General features: G+C 45.8%; 1 protein-coding gene across 1 annotated transcript in view; it reads left to right on the plus strand.

Moving 5' to 3' along the window:
* The window catches only part of GUCY2C (guanylate cyclase 2C), a gene marked incomplete at both ends in the record, with an annotated part of 728,187 nt that overhangs the window by 606,286 nt on the left and 107,495 nt on the right, over window positions 1–14,406 (plus strand). The window contains one exon of the mRNA XM_082266300.1: window positions 10,927–11,025. Coding sequence (XP_082122426.1) covers window positions 10,927–11,025 — 99 coding nt within the window. The remainder of the gene's footprint in view (window positions 1–10,926; window positions 11,026–14,406) is intronic.

The raw sequence follows: 14,406 nt of genomic DNA on the forward strand, positions 1-14,406 counted from the left end.
CTCACTTGATAAAAGTTTCAAACAGACATCAATACAAACAGAAACTAAATGTTTCTAACCATCAAAATGGCTGCCGTGTCCCGGTACATGATGACGTCACATGTCACAACTCTTTCCTACGCATTTAATCTTCAATGACGCCATCAATCGTCGTAATTCCCCTGATGACATCATTGATGACGAAACGTGTAGACGGGAGTCGCGACATGTGACATCCTCGCATATCGGGACGCTGTGGCCATTTTGATGGTATTGACAAATTTCACTTACAATCTCATGAGACTTATCAGTCACAGGTATACAGAGTCCTAGAATATCCCACTGCAGATATATAGCTTTGAAACTGGAAGGAAGTGAGCTGCTATTTTTCAGATGGAATTCAAGACAAAAGGTACATTCCTTTATGTTCCCTATGGGATAGCAAATTTGTTTTTGAGTTAAGAGAGAATTAGGCAATTTAGGTTTGAAATGGTAATATTAAATATTAAAACACAAGATTTTGTCCCTGGCAAAAAAACAAATATATTTTTTTAAATGTTATGTTTCAGTCTTAACCATAGTCAAGAAAGAAAATATACACAAAACATTTCCTACATTAAAAACAATCTTATCAATACATTATAATGGTCTTTGAATATGCTGCCAAGTTTATTCATTACATATGTTGCTCTGTGTTAGAAATTCTGTATATAGCCCTACAGAACAGACGGGCTTTGCTGCTTAAATGCAGAAAGGAACCAGGAAATGTACTATTATTAACCACTTAAGCCCCAGCCCTATTTCGGACACTTTTGTTTACAAGTTAAAATCAGAATTTTTTCCTAGAAAACTACTTAGAACCCCCAAACATTATATATATATATTTTTTTTAGCAAAGACTCTGGAGAATAAAATGTCGGTCATTGCAATATTTTTTGTCACGCGGTATTTGCGCAGCGGTCTTTAAATTTAGAAAAATCACATTTCACCGCATTTAAAAAATACTAAACAGTAAAGTTAGCCCATTTTTTTTTGTATATTGTGAAAGATGATGTCATGCCGAGTAAATAGATACCCAACATGTTACGGTTTAAAATTGCGCACACCTGTGGGATGGTGACAAACTACGGTCAATAGAGATCTCAATAGGCGACACTTTAAATTTTTTTAACGGTTACCAGTTAAGAGTGTAGCTCTTTTTTTTAGATTATTGCTCCCGCTCTGGCGATCGCAGAGATACCTCACATGTGTGGTTTGAACAGCGATTTCATTCACGGCTCGACTTCCGTATACGTTTTTTTTTTCGTGCGCGAGCTAACGGTGATGGGGCGGCTAAAATTTTTTTTTTCCTATTTATTTTATTTTTTTTTAACTTTATTACAGGTTTTTAAAAAAAAAAAAAAAAAATCTGATCACTTTTATTGCTGTCACAAGCAATGTAAATATCCCTTGTGACACCAATATGCAGTGACAGGTACTCTTTATGGAGGGATCGAGGGTCTAAAAGACCCTAGACCCCTCCACTACACTTTCATGTATGCAAAATGCAGAAACCGGCATTTTTGCATACAGCCGTTTTTTAAATCTGTCGCCTTTTGCAGCAGAGTAACCCGGAAGTGACGTCATGGACGCCGCCTCCGGGTTACGGCATCGGAGACCCGATTGAAGCCGTTTACTGCTTCGATCAGGACTCCATCCAGCCGGAGGACGCGCCGGCTGGGTGCTCGGGTCTCCCGGTGGGACGGGAGACCCGTTCAAAGTCAGGGAAGGCGGCGGGAGGGGGGGGGCGTCCCCTCCCGCTCACCCGGGTAACGATCGAGCGGCTCCTGAGCCGAATCAGTCATTACTGACGGAAAGCCGACCGTCGGCTGTAAACCACGGTACCGGATGGTTACTCTAGCTAGAGGCATCATCCTGGTATAACACTGCAAAATCTGCCAACGTACCCATACGTCACTTTGCGGTAAGTGGTTAAATTATGAATTATTATTATTATTATTATTAATTATTAAATTATTTATTTATTATGCAAAAAAAAAAGACAGAGAGTTTACTATAGAGCAGCTACAGACTTATAAACACTGCCATCAACTGGCTGAAGAATATCATGTAGTTGTGTACAGAAAAAATGAAAATTTTATTCCAACACCTCCACAAAACAGCTACTCTTTATATTAGTCCCATTTCAGATTTCCATTCCATAAATGTGTTTCTTTAAGTGGTTTTGGTAAATGCTGTGATCCACTCTTGCTTATCATGAGTTGGAAGTCTTTACATCTCATCCCACGAATCTGGCTGTGGTTTTAATGCTACACGAGCAACCTAGGACAGATGTTCGGCTGGGAGGCCTTTATTGCTTCTGGTGGATTTCCTGAATGAAGCCTCTTGTGGCCTGGTTTCTTCTTTAACAGTATTTGGGCTGTCTGTGTTATTTCAATTTCTGTGTCACTTCTACTGATGGTTACCTTGTTTGTGTCTTTTTTACACAGATTAAACATGTAAAAAGTGATAAATTTACTGAAATAAAGATATGACAAATGGGCAGGCGGAGCCTGCAGTTGTGGGAGGGGAGGAGCCGGCCTTATTAAACCCAGGCCGCCCTCCTCGCTGGGCCGACGTCGCCTATTACGGACGTCACTGGTCACCCCCACTCCCGAAGTCAGCTGGCAGATCCGGATCTGCGGACGCCCGGAGCTCCCGGTCAATCGGTTTCTCCCGGACTCCTGCACCTGGGGTACCGTGAGTAGGGGGGGCTCGGTCTGTCCCGGCCGCATGCAGGTGGCCGGCACGACAGGGACATCTTGCCTGCCGGCTCATCGATCCGCTCACCTTTCATGTGACCGGCACTGTGGGAGCCAGGCTTCCTGGAATCAGCCAGAGGGGGGGTCAGAGCCTCACCAGCCGCAGAGCTTCCAGGCAACAACACATGGCCAGGGATCCCTGCATTGCCAGGGACAGCTGTCTAATTACTCGCCTCCCTCTCTTGCCTCTGACTCATTTGTCACGCACGCTGCACAGCTGATACTGGGAACGCGTGAGCGGCGCCCGCTGATCGCCTGGACGGCGAGCACTCATCATTAGCAGACAGGCTGGAGGCTCTGCTGCCGTCGCTGCCCGCACTACATCTCCCAGCATGGCTGTCTTCTCCGGGGAGTCATTTACAAACACATCTGCAACCAGAGCTGACCCCGCCCCCGAAGTTTTCCATGCATATACATATCTTTAGTGTGCTGTGCAATCACCATCTGACGGGGCTCCTGCCTCAGCCGTCCTTCATCAATGTTTCCGCATTCCCCTCCTTTCACTCTCACAGGCACAGCACGGGTCTCCCTCCTCCTCCAGCCGGGGAAAGGGGGGTTTTTCCGCCATGCTTCCTCCTGGCCCGCCGACCAGTCGCCATGGGCACCACATCCTGACAGCTGTCAAGAGTGCCGTCATGTCCCCCACACTAAGGAGATGGGCACGTGTGGGCATGCGCATAGACATACATGCACGTATGTGTACGCGGGGATGTATACTGCATTTTATCACATGCCTAGGCATGCGGGTGCCGCCCCACCACCACGTGGCCATACGGTCACTCGCCGCTGACCAACTTTTCCCCAATCCCTCTCTTTTTCTTCCGTCCCCCAGCTTGTCACAACACTCACAGCAGCTGTTTTCTTACAATCCACGTGCATCCACGTGCCCACGGGACTGGTACTTCATGCATATCCACGGTTCCTCGGCCACCAACTCACTCACGCACGCACACGCATGCACACTCTCGGTGCATCTCACAGCCTCCACGTTCATGAGGCCACATACACCCGAGTTTTCATACCATGGCCCGACACCCCTCAGTCATAGGTCCAGTGGGGCACTCACGCAGTTCAGCCCCCTCGCACTTTGGGTTGATGTTCGTAAGGTTGTCAGTGTAGTTAGTAGTTCATGTCATTCTTGTTAGTAGTGTCAACCAGTTTGTTCACCGACAAGCAGTACGTACGAACATAACCCGACACTGTCAGCCCGCCATCCCCTTCAAAGCTATTTAGGCATGCTATTGTCATTTTGGTACTTTTCCATCGTTATCTGGTGTGGGAGAGGGGGGGGGTTCATTGGGTCTGCAGCATAGGCAGGTCACTTGCAGTTATCGCGAGACCAACACCCATCCTCACACTGAGGTACTTCGCCCATCGGCCCAAATCATAGCTAGTGTCTCGCTACTTTCCGCCAGGTTAGTTAGGGCGTCATCCTCCCAGAGGCCTACACCCCGCCATCCGTTCATGGCACAGCGCAGGTCCAAATCATAGATAGCGCCTCTACCAGCCGCACGGCTTTAACAGGGCCTCATGTCCCACATTTTGATTAACGTGTCTCCCAGGAGGAAACGCCAGTTACGGTTCTTTCATACAACTCATTAACATTTTATTTTTCAAATTTCATCTCAGCACGTCTCGCACCTCGGCCAAGGAGATGACCTATCCCTGCCCAGCTCACCTGTCAGGCCACCCACCCCAGCTTCTGCCCCCACGCAGCAGTTGCCAAGTCCCTTCAAGCCCCGGTTCCTTGAGGTCATGGACAATCCCAAAGACCGCTGTAGAGTTAGACGGAGGGGCATTTCCATTCCCGGACACCGCCGGGAAGGCAGATCCAGTTAGCTTGATGACCATACAGCTAACCCACGGTCAGGGTTTGGCACGCGGGACGAGCATTAGTGACGTTTAACCGGGATCCAAATCACAATGGCGTCCATTCCGTCGTCCATCAGTAGTCTGAGTCAGAGCACGGTTAGGTTAGAAACCCTGACATCGGTCTCCAGTTCCACAGATCTCCTGCCCTCTCAGGTCTGTCGTCAATTTGTCTCTCAGGGTTGTTACAGGTACTCCTTCTGGCCCCAAGGCCTAAATGATCACTCCAGCGCATCATGGTCCCTCCAAAAAAAAAAAAAAAAAGAGACTTCGGTATGGCAAGGACGTGAATCCTATGTCTGTGTTGTTAGCACCCCGGACTTAGTCGGTAGCTAATATTTTAGCTTCGGCGACCTATTCGTGATGCCTAAGGCAAAACCCTAGGCTGAGCAGGAAATTGTCTATTACGGAATTTGTCTTGGCCTTCGTTCTTCATAGAGACGTGGTCTGTTTCCACCGTCCACATTGTGGAGAGGAACTCTACTTACTCATGTATTAGTTTGTCGACCTGAGGCACGAGTACAGTGGCACCACCTTTCCTGACGATCATCGTTCATTCGCGGCCAAGGCAGCGGCTGCCTTCACGCAGGTCTACGTTAGAGTTCATACACCGAGTTGTTCTGTCGCCACTTTGCCCGGCTCATTACACCGGCTTGCGCAATTTTGTGCGTCCAATTCCCATTCCTCCAATTTAGGTGCCATCGGACCCAAGTCTTCTCCACCTTTGATGTCACCCTGGGTTCAAGCAGAACTGCGCAGTGAGCCTCAAGTCAGGGGGTTCGCAGTTTCAGCGCTGTGGGTTATTGCATTTCTGCCCCATCTGCCTCTGGGCATGCCACGCCCACGTGCTCCAACGGCCTTCCCCGGAGCGGTGTGACCGAGTTGTCAACCTCTGGGCTCCTCACTGAATCACCTACAAACAACCTTCATTCACTCATTCCTTCCAAATAATTTTTCTTGCTACACGCCACAGTAGATAACGCCATTCAGGACTTCCTGAAAGCCAAGGAGTCAGCTTGGCTCGGGAAAACAGATGTTTCTGACGCCTTCATAACGCTGCCCATACATCCGACAGGGTGGCATCTGCACGGTCGAAATGGAAGGGTCTTCATTTTTTCGCTGTTCACCTGACTCTCGCCTTAAGTAGCTTCAAGGTTGATCTGTTGGCAGAAACTCCATACTTGCTCCTGTTAAATATCAGCTGCCGTCCAGTCGCAATCCCTTACCTAGACGGTTCCTGACAGTTGACAGGTCCCACTCAGCGCAGCAGAAGCAGCAGCACCTTTTTCCTCCTTTAGAGGTTCCCGTAGCCATGGACGAACAGTAGGTCCCACGACCAAACTGATCTTTGAGCTTCTGCCGGGATTCACTCGCCATACAGGGGTGCCTACCCCCTGAAGGGGTCCAGAGGGTCAGGGCAGAGGTTTAGTTGTTCATCCTCAAAATCCCATGTCTCGACGTGACCTCCTCCAATCTCTCCAGGGTTCTCTGAACTTCACCATGTGTATCATCCCCCAGGCCACGTGTTTGTTTCCGGTCTGCTTCCTGGCCTCCCGCACGATGGGAGTGTCGTCTTTCCGGGCAGGCAGGCCGGGGCTGACTTGTCCAGGTGGAGACAGTTCCTGGCTCACGGGAATGGCGTGAATATGTTCATCTCGCCTTCAAGACACACACCTGGTTCATGGACCGAGGCAGCAGCCCTTTCGTGGTTCGCAGCCATTCGTGGCGACTTTGGTTCAGGGACGTTTGGCCGTCAGAAACCGCAAATTGCCATCTTTCAACAGTACCTCTGCCCCCTTTGCAGATTTTACACCACAGTGGCAGCAGCCTGGGTTTGGGGACACTCGTGGGTAGGTCAGATAGCGAAGCATTTTCTGACAACCTGGCAGCTTGCGACATCATCAACAGGGGCCGATCCTCGTCCCTCACTATCTTGAGCCTAGTCAGGAGACTTACTTGGCTGACTGCTACACAACATTTTTATCTCATTTGCGAGCACGTGCCAGGCTCCCATAATTCAGCAGCTGGTGCCCCTTTCTCGACGCAGATCACAGGGCTTCTTCATGTTACATCCCACAGCTGCAAGAATCTCGGATAATCCATCTCCATTTCAGGGTTTCATCCTGGATTAGCAGAGTTCATGGTTCCTGGGAGCGGGCTAGCTCAATTGGCGCTCTCGGCCAACACCAGTCGCACGTACAATCAGGCTCCGACCATCTTCACTCAGCTTATTACGGACGTCCGTCTCTCGGACCCTTCGTCATCGGATACCATGGTGGTATTCTTCTTTTTTGCCATTTAAATTTGAAGCTTGCGCACAATACAACCTAACACTACCTTGCAGGTGCAGTTCCATGTCGTCCACGTACCCCAGTCACAGAACCTTTGCGTCTTTAAGCCAATTAAGAACATCTTAAAGGCTTCATACGGTTGGTAGGCCAATAGTCCATGAGTTGACAGCCATTCGACGATAATAGGTTCAGAGCTTTGTCCGCTTTTCGGATACGCAGCCATTCGCAATGGGTTCAAACAACATCATCAAAAACCACCATATTCCAAGCCTTCCACGGGGTCTTGCATCCAAACGAGTTACAGCAGGGATCTTGAGTTGAGCCTCCAATATGCGGAGGCTGGCCAACCCAGTCAAGGTGGGGGTCCACTTTGTCTTGGCGCCAAAGCAATCCAGAAAGAATCAAATGGGGCTGCCGGTTGACGTTCCTCATTACCCCTCGGGCAACAAGCGGTGCCCCGTTCAGTCACCAGACCGTGTTCGTTCGATCTCGTTGGGTCAGACAGAGACGCTCCCCTTCTGAGTCTACCGGGTAGTCCTCTCACCACGTCTGGGTCCATTGGATATATAAGAACCCTGCTGTTGAAGATAGGTTGCGATCCCGCAGCTTTCATCGGTCATTCCTTCCGGATAGGGGCAGTTTCCTCAGCCTCTAGTCATAACTTACCCGTTAACATCATTAGGTCGGGCCGGTGGAAGTCTTCTGCTTACAACTGCCTCTTTCCCCAACCGGGAAATGAGCTTAGACTAGCTTTCAGAGAGGTTGCCACGCAACGTCATGGACTTGTGTTTTTCGACGTTCAGTTAACGAGCATTTACGTATAAAAGGTTGTTCCATTAATCTCTTTTGCCCTCTTTATTTATAGGCCTGCCTGAACAACGGTTTCGGCACACCACAACCGTAATTCAGTAATTATAATAATGTTCACTCTCTCGGTCTGATTCGCTGACCACAAATGGGCAGGCGGAGCCTGCAGTTGTGGGAGGGGAGGAGCCGGCCTTCTTAAACCCAGGCCACCCTCCTCGCTGGGCCGACGTCACCTATTACGGACGTCACTGGTCACGCCCACTCCCGAAGTCAGCTGGCAGATCCGGATCTGCGGACGCCCGGAGCTCCCGGCCAATCGGTTTCTCCCGGACTCCTGCACCTGGGGTACCGTGAGTAGGGGGGGCTCGGTCTGTCCCGGCTGCATGCAGGCGGTCGGCACGACAGGGACATCCTGCCTGCTGGCTCATCGATCCGCTCACCTTTCATGTGACCGGCACTGTGGGAGCCAGGCTTCCTGGAATCAGCCAGAGGGGGGGGTCAGAGCCTCACCAGCCGCAGAGCTTCCAGGCAACAACACATGGCCAGGGATCCCTGCATTGCCAGGGACAGCTGTCTAATTACTCGCCTCCCTCTCTTGCCTCTGACATCGCCTATTACCCCACCCACCACTCCCTCTTTTACTAAATCCCATCTTGGTGGGCCCTCTTTACAGGCCTGCCCGAACAACGGTTTCAGCACACCACAACTGTAATTCAGTAATTATAATAATGTTCACTCTCTCGGTCGGATTCTCTGACCACAACTGTCAATAAAATTAGGGAAACAACATTTTCATATGAAAATATTTTCTCCATCCACTCACACATAAACATTTAAACCAGGTTACCTAAACGCTGTTTAAGAGTCCAACAAAAGTAATAATTCCCTGCTTATATATTTTTCTGCATAAATAATAAAATATGCATTTTACCTTAAAAATTACTTAAACACCTAAACCTTATAATTATGAAAACAGAGGACATATTGAATTAAATTATGGTAGCTGCAGCTTTTATATTGCATAACACGTGTGCACGTTTTTTTTATCTAATTCTATATTTTCATAAAAAATTGCAATAAAGTGTTAATAAAGGTCATTTTTTTCATTTTGGATAGAGCGAAAGAGGGTTATAACCCCTGTCAGATTTATAATATTTTTTGCCTTCTTTGTTCCATTGGAGAGATTTCCCTTCACTTCCTGTCCCATAGCCAAAAAAAGAAGTGAGGGGAAATCCCCCCAAAGTGAGGGACTCCTGGCATGTCACCAGGGTCGCCAGAATTATTGTCTTTATTGGAAGATTTCCCCTCTGTTCTTTTTCCAATGTCAATCCGACCTCAAAGGCTAGTAAGCGCTCTCCAGATGCCTTCCCAATAGAGAAGGGAGAGCTCTGAGGATACTGGTCTGGGACTGATTCAGACCCAGCTCCAAATATGCCCTCATTAACTAGCTCAACAATGCTGAGACAACTTAGGCCTCCATCAAATTACATGAATGTATTTTCCCTCACATGTGGTTTTCTTGTGTTATTACCAAAATTATGCATACTGAAGACCTTACTCTTTAGGTGCATGAACAGGAAGGGTTTTGAAAAATCTGGTACTACAGAACTGACTTTAAAAGTTACACAGACTAGTCTGCATATCTCCAAGGAAAGGTGAAATAAAAAGGCACAATTTTCTTTCACCAAAACAGACTTCCTTGTTACATGGTTACATAGTTGATACGGCTGAAAAAAGACACCAGTCCATCCAGTTCAACCTGTGGTGTGTTATTGCGCCTGTGTTTATGTCAATAGTAAATTGTATATCTCTGTATGTTGTGATCATTAATGTGCCCATTTAATAGTTTTTTAAAACCATCAATGCTCCCTGCTGATACCACTGCTCGTGGAAGAGAATTCCACACCCTTACTGCTCTGACAGTAAAGAACCCTCTACACAGTTTAGGTTAAACCACTTCTCTTCTAATTTCAGCTAATGGCCATGTGTCTTTTTAAATTCCCTTTCACTGAAAAGTTTTTTCCCTATGCCAAGCTCACCAGTATGGTATTTGTACATTGCTATCATATTCCCTCTCAAGCATCTCTTCTCCAGAGAGAATAACTTCAGTGCTTGTAGTCTTTCCCCATAGATGAGATTGTCTAGTCCCTTTATTAGTTTTGTTGCCCTTTTCTGGACTCTCTCCAGTTCCAGCACATCCTTCCTGAGGACTGGTGCCCAGAACTGGATGGCATACTCAAGATGACCAGAGCCCTCTAGAGTGGGAGAATTATCATTTTATCTTTATCTAGAGTGAATGCCCTTTTTAATACATGCCAATATTCTGTTGGCTTTGCTTGGAGCAGCTTGGCATTGCATGCCATTGCTGAGCCTGTCATCTACTAGGAACCCCAAGTCCTTTTCCAACCTAGATTCCCCCAGAGGTTCTCCCCCTAGCGAATAACTTGCGCTTGTATTTTTAGCATCCAAATGCATTACTTTATATTTATCAACAATAAATCTCATTTGCCTCTTAGTTGCCCACCCCATTATTTTATTTATATCCTCTTGTAAGGTTTCCACATCCTGCGCAGAAGTTATTGCCCTACTTAATTTTTATCATCAGCAAACACAGAATTGGTCCCAGGCCACGTATAAGACTTTCTTTTTTCCCCCTGAACATAAGTACAGAAAGTACGGAATTATCTGAGACTCATCAGCACCAAGAGTCTTTCCTTTCTGTCCTTTTTAATTTTTTTCCCTTTCTTCCTTTCTCCTACTTCCTCCCCTTCCTTCTCCCTCGGGAAGGCATACACTTCAGTTCCTTGCTCTATAGCCTTCCTTTTCTGGTTCCAACAATCACCCACCCAGCCTAATATCTAACCTAATGTTATTCTGTCCATGCTAATTTTAAGTCACTGCCTAAAAATCAAGAAGTATTCAACCTAGACTATGTGGTTCATGGTCACCTCATAGTAACATGCTTCTATTCTCTTCATTATGTTTCATTGACAGTTTTGCTTGGTATTGTATAAGTACATTGTGTTGACGTGTTTTAAAAACTCCAGTTCTTAAAACAGTGAAAACCAGCAAACATTGCAAAAGAATTAATAAAAATGCACTAGTTTACATTTAAATTATTGTATTTGATAAGCTAACCTATTTATAACTGTGAGTTACAATGTTTTCTTTTCACTTAGGTCCATGTGCTGCCGGTGTAGTTGGCATTAAAATGCCAAGATATTGCCTGTTTGGAGACACTGTAAATACAGCTTCCCGGATGGAGTCTACAGGACTGCGTAAGAATAAAAATAAATACTAACAACTAACTAATCCCCCATGAATTTTCTGATAATATGTATATATTTTAAGCATCCTTAAAAAAAAAACTGACATTCTACAGTGGCATAAAATTAAAAAAAAAACAAAAAAACATAAGTCTGGGAGGCTTACATAAGGCTTACATAAGGGGTAACCTGATCTCTATAGGAGCTAAAAAGAAAAGGGAAAGGATGACCAACATGTGAACACTAATTACAGAAATACAGGAGTTAGAACAAACACACAAAAAAACTGAAGAAAAAAAAACAGATGTGGGAAAACAGGCCTTGGTTCTAAAAAGAGAGGAATTAAAAGAGTTAATGGAACAAGAATTAAGACAAGTATTTAAAAGAGGGGCTAAGGATATAAATGGGGAAATTAACCTGGAAGATATCTTGCTAGTGTTTTAAAAAAAATAGGAAATCAATTAATTTTACAGGGAAAATGAAAAACAAAAATGGGGAGATGGTCTACTCATCAACAAAAATTGCAGAAGTTTTCCAAAACTATTATAGTTCCTTATACTCAGTAAGATTAAAATGCTCCCAGGAAAATGAGATAAAAAGAATAAAAAAAAAATACAAGAACATATTAGAGAGGCAAACCTACCTAAGGTATCAGCGAAAAAGTTGCAAACATTAGAAGACCCAATAAGGAAAAATGAAATTCAACTACCGATAAAAAATACAGCCATGGGGAAGAGACCAGGTCCGGATGGGTTCATGGCTTGCTATTATAAAATCTTTAAAGAACAATTAATCCCCAAAGTTTGTTCTTATATAAACAGTTTGAGTGAAGGAAAAGGGCTGAGGAAAGAGTCATTGCAAGTGCATATTACAGTAATACCTAAAGAAGGTAAGGACACAACTGTGTGTTCTAGCTACAAACCCATATCATTATTAAATGTAGATACAAAACTTCATGCAAGAATATTGGCCAGTAGATTAAAAGTGTTAATGCCGGAATAGATTCATGTAGGTCAGACAGGATTCATACCAGTAAGAGAAGGAAAAAAAAACAAAGTAATATCCCTGCTTATAATGCATAAAAGGGAAAGAGATGGATCTCCAGCACTACTCCTGTCAATAGATGCTGAAAAAGCATTTGACAGGGTATACTGGGGATTTTTTTTGTTGAATACAATAAAAGAAGTTGGGATAGGCCCAAATTGAAGCACTATATGATCATCCAACTGCTCGGAGGGAAAGTCTGATCCATTTGAGATGCATAATGGAATGAGACAGGGATGCCCGCTCTCCCCCCTCCTATTCGTGCTGTCATTGGAACCATTATTGGCTACCATACAGAACAGCGGGGATCAGAGAAGAGGAACACAAAGTAGCGGCGTATGCTGGCTGATGATATGTTGTTTTATATATCCAATCCAAGAACTACATTACCAAATCTAATAAAAGAAATGAAGAGGTACTGTAATCTCTCAAATTTAAAAATTAATCCAGTGAAATCTGAAATCCTAAATATTAATATGAATAAAAAAGAAGAGTTAGCCTTACAAAAAGAATTTCTATTTAGCTGGGGGAAAAAAAGGTTTAAAATATCTTGGGATAATAATAACATCACCCTCAAACACCTTATACCGCACAAATTATTCCATTATTGAATGAAATTAAAGAAGATATAAAAAAATAACAATGAAACAACTTTCATGGTTGGGATGAATTAATTTGTTAAAAACGATATTACTGAAAATCTTAAATAAATTTCAGATGCTACGAATAGCAATCTTATTGATGTACTTTAAAAGATTAAATGCAACGATAACCAAGGTAATATGGCAGAATAAGAAACCATGAATACAGCTCTCAATATTAACTAAAAATAAAGCACAAGCAGGGCCGGTGCTTCCACTATGCAAACTAGGCAGCCGCCTAGAGCGCATTGCCACCTAGGGGCACAGCCAGGAGTTGGCACTCTCTCTCCATCATGAATGATTATTGTGAGCTGAGGGGTGGCGGTGGGGGAGGAAGAAGAGACAGAGGAAGATGCCAGGTGTCTTGGGCAGTGAACACTTACAAGCAACTGGCAAGTTGCTTGTATGTGTACAAGCACATACAACTGCATCAGCGCTCCTGTTGTCCTCCCAACATCTGGACAGGCGTCCCCACCTTATCCCTGGGTCCATTCCAAAGGTATTGCCTCACTGCTGGAGGCACCCTGCTGCCTACAGTGTCTTATACTGCTTTTATTGATTTTATTAAACCTGACATTTTTCACTGTGACTATTTTTTAACATTTATGACTCCAAGTGCCCACTTGTCACCAGTCTTGGGAGCGCCATTATCTCCATCAATTTGTCGTCTTGGGCAGTGGCAGAACTACCAGGCCCTGGCTTTCCACCACTGTTGGAGGGGCCCCAAGAGGCAGGAAGGGGGGCAGGAGCTGAGTGGTCTTAACCCGTGCAGGAAGTGACTCTCTGCACTGCGCTGGTAGGCAGCCGTTCATTTCCCTGGGTTGGTATTAAGCAGGGAGCGGAGGAGAGCTGAACCTGAGCCGAAGCTCAGCACTGGAGGGCGGAACCTTTACTGGGGCAGAAGCAACAAGGCACCAGAATGGTCTAAGGAGGTTGGTGATGAAGGACATGCGGAGCTCTCTGACTGCTGCTTTTACCTCCACCAGGAGCCGGTTGGGGCTGTGGTGAGCAATGTGGTCCAGGAGAGGAGCGTCCTGGGAGAAGGAATCAGCAGGCTCACTGTGAAGGAGGGCAGAGTGCGGGCCACTCTCTTCATACCGCCCAGTGAGTGTCCTCAGAACAGGGGATCGGGGGTCCTTGGGTGTTATATGGAGCATCCCTGGTATGAAAGGGAATCGGGGTCACCAGGTGTGCCATGGGGAATCGGAGTCACCAGGTGTGACATGGGGGATAGGGGTCACCGAGTGTAACAGGGGTTTGGGGTCACCAGGTGTGCCATGAGGAATTGGGGTCCCTGGGTGTGCTATGGGGGATTGGGGTCCCCAAGTGTGACATGGAGGAACATCAGGGTCCCCAGGTGTGACATGGATCAGGGTCACTGGGTATGACATAGAGGAGTTTTTAAACCCTTCCCTTTTTTTTCTTTTTTTTGGGGGGGGGCGCAAGTAGCTGGTCTTGGCTAGGGCGTAAAATAGTCTAGGACCGGCCCTGAGCACAAGGGGGGGGGGGTGGCAGCACTGGATTTTAAAAGGTACTGTAATGCCACTGTATTAGCACGAATAGTAGAGTGGACTAGAATAAACAGTGATAAAGCATGGGTGGAAATTGAAAATACAATGAGTAAAACGCGGTTAAGAGACAATGTTTGGGTTCCGCATAAATAAAGAAAAATGGATGTAAGTTCTCACGATTTGACCAAAAATGTGTT

This window comes from Pelophylax lessonae (genome assembly GCF_965119305.1).
Source record: "Pelophylax lessonae genome assembly, chromosome: 8".
Classification (NCBI taxonomy): domain Eukaryota; kingdom Metazoa; phylum Chordata; class Amphibia; order Anura; family Ranidae; genus Pelophylax; species Pelophylax lessonae.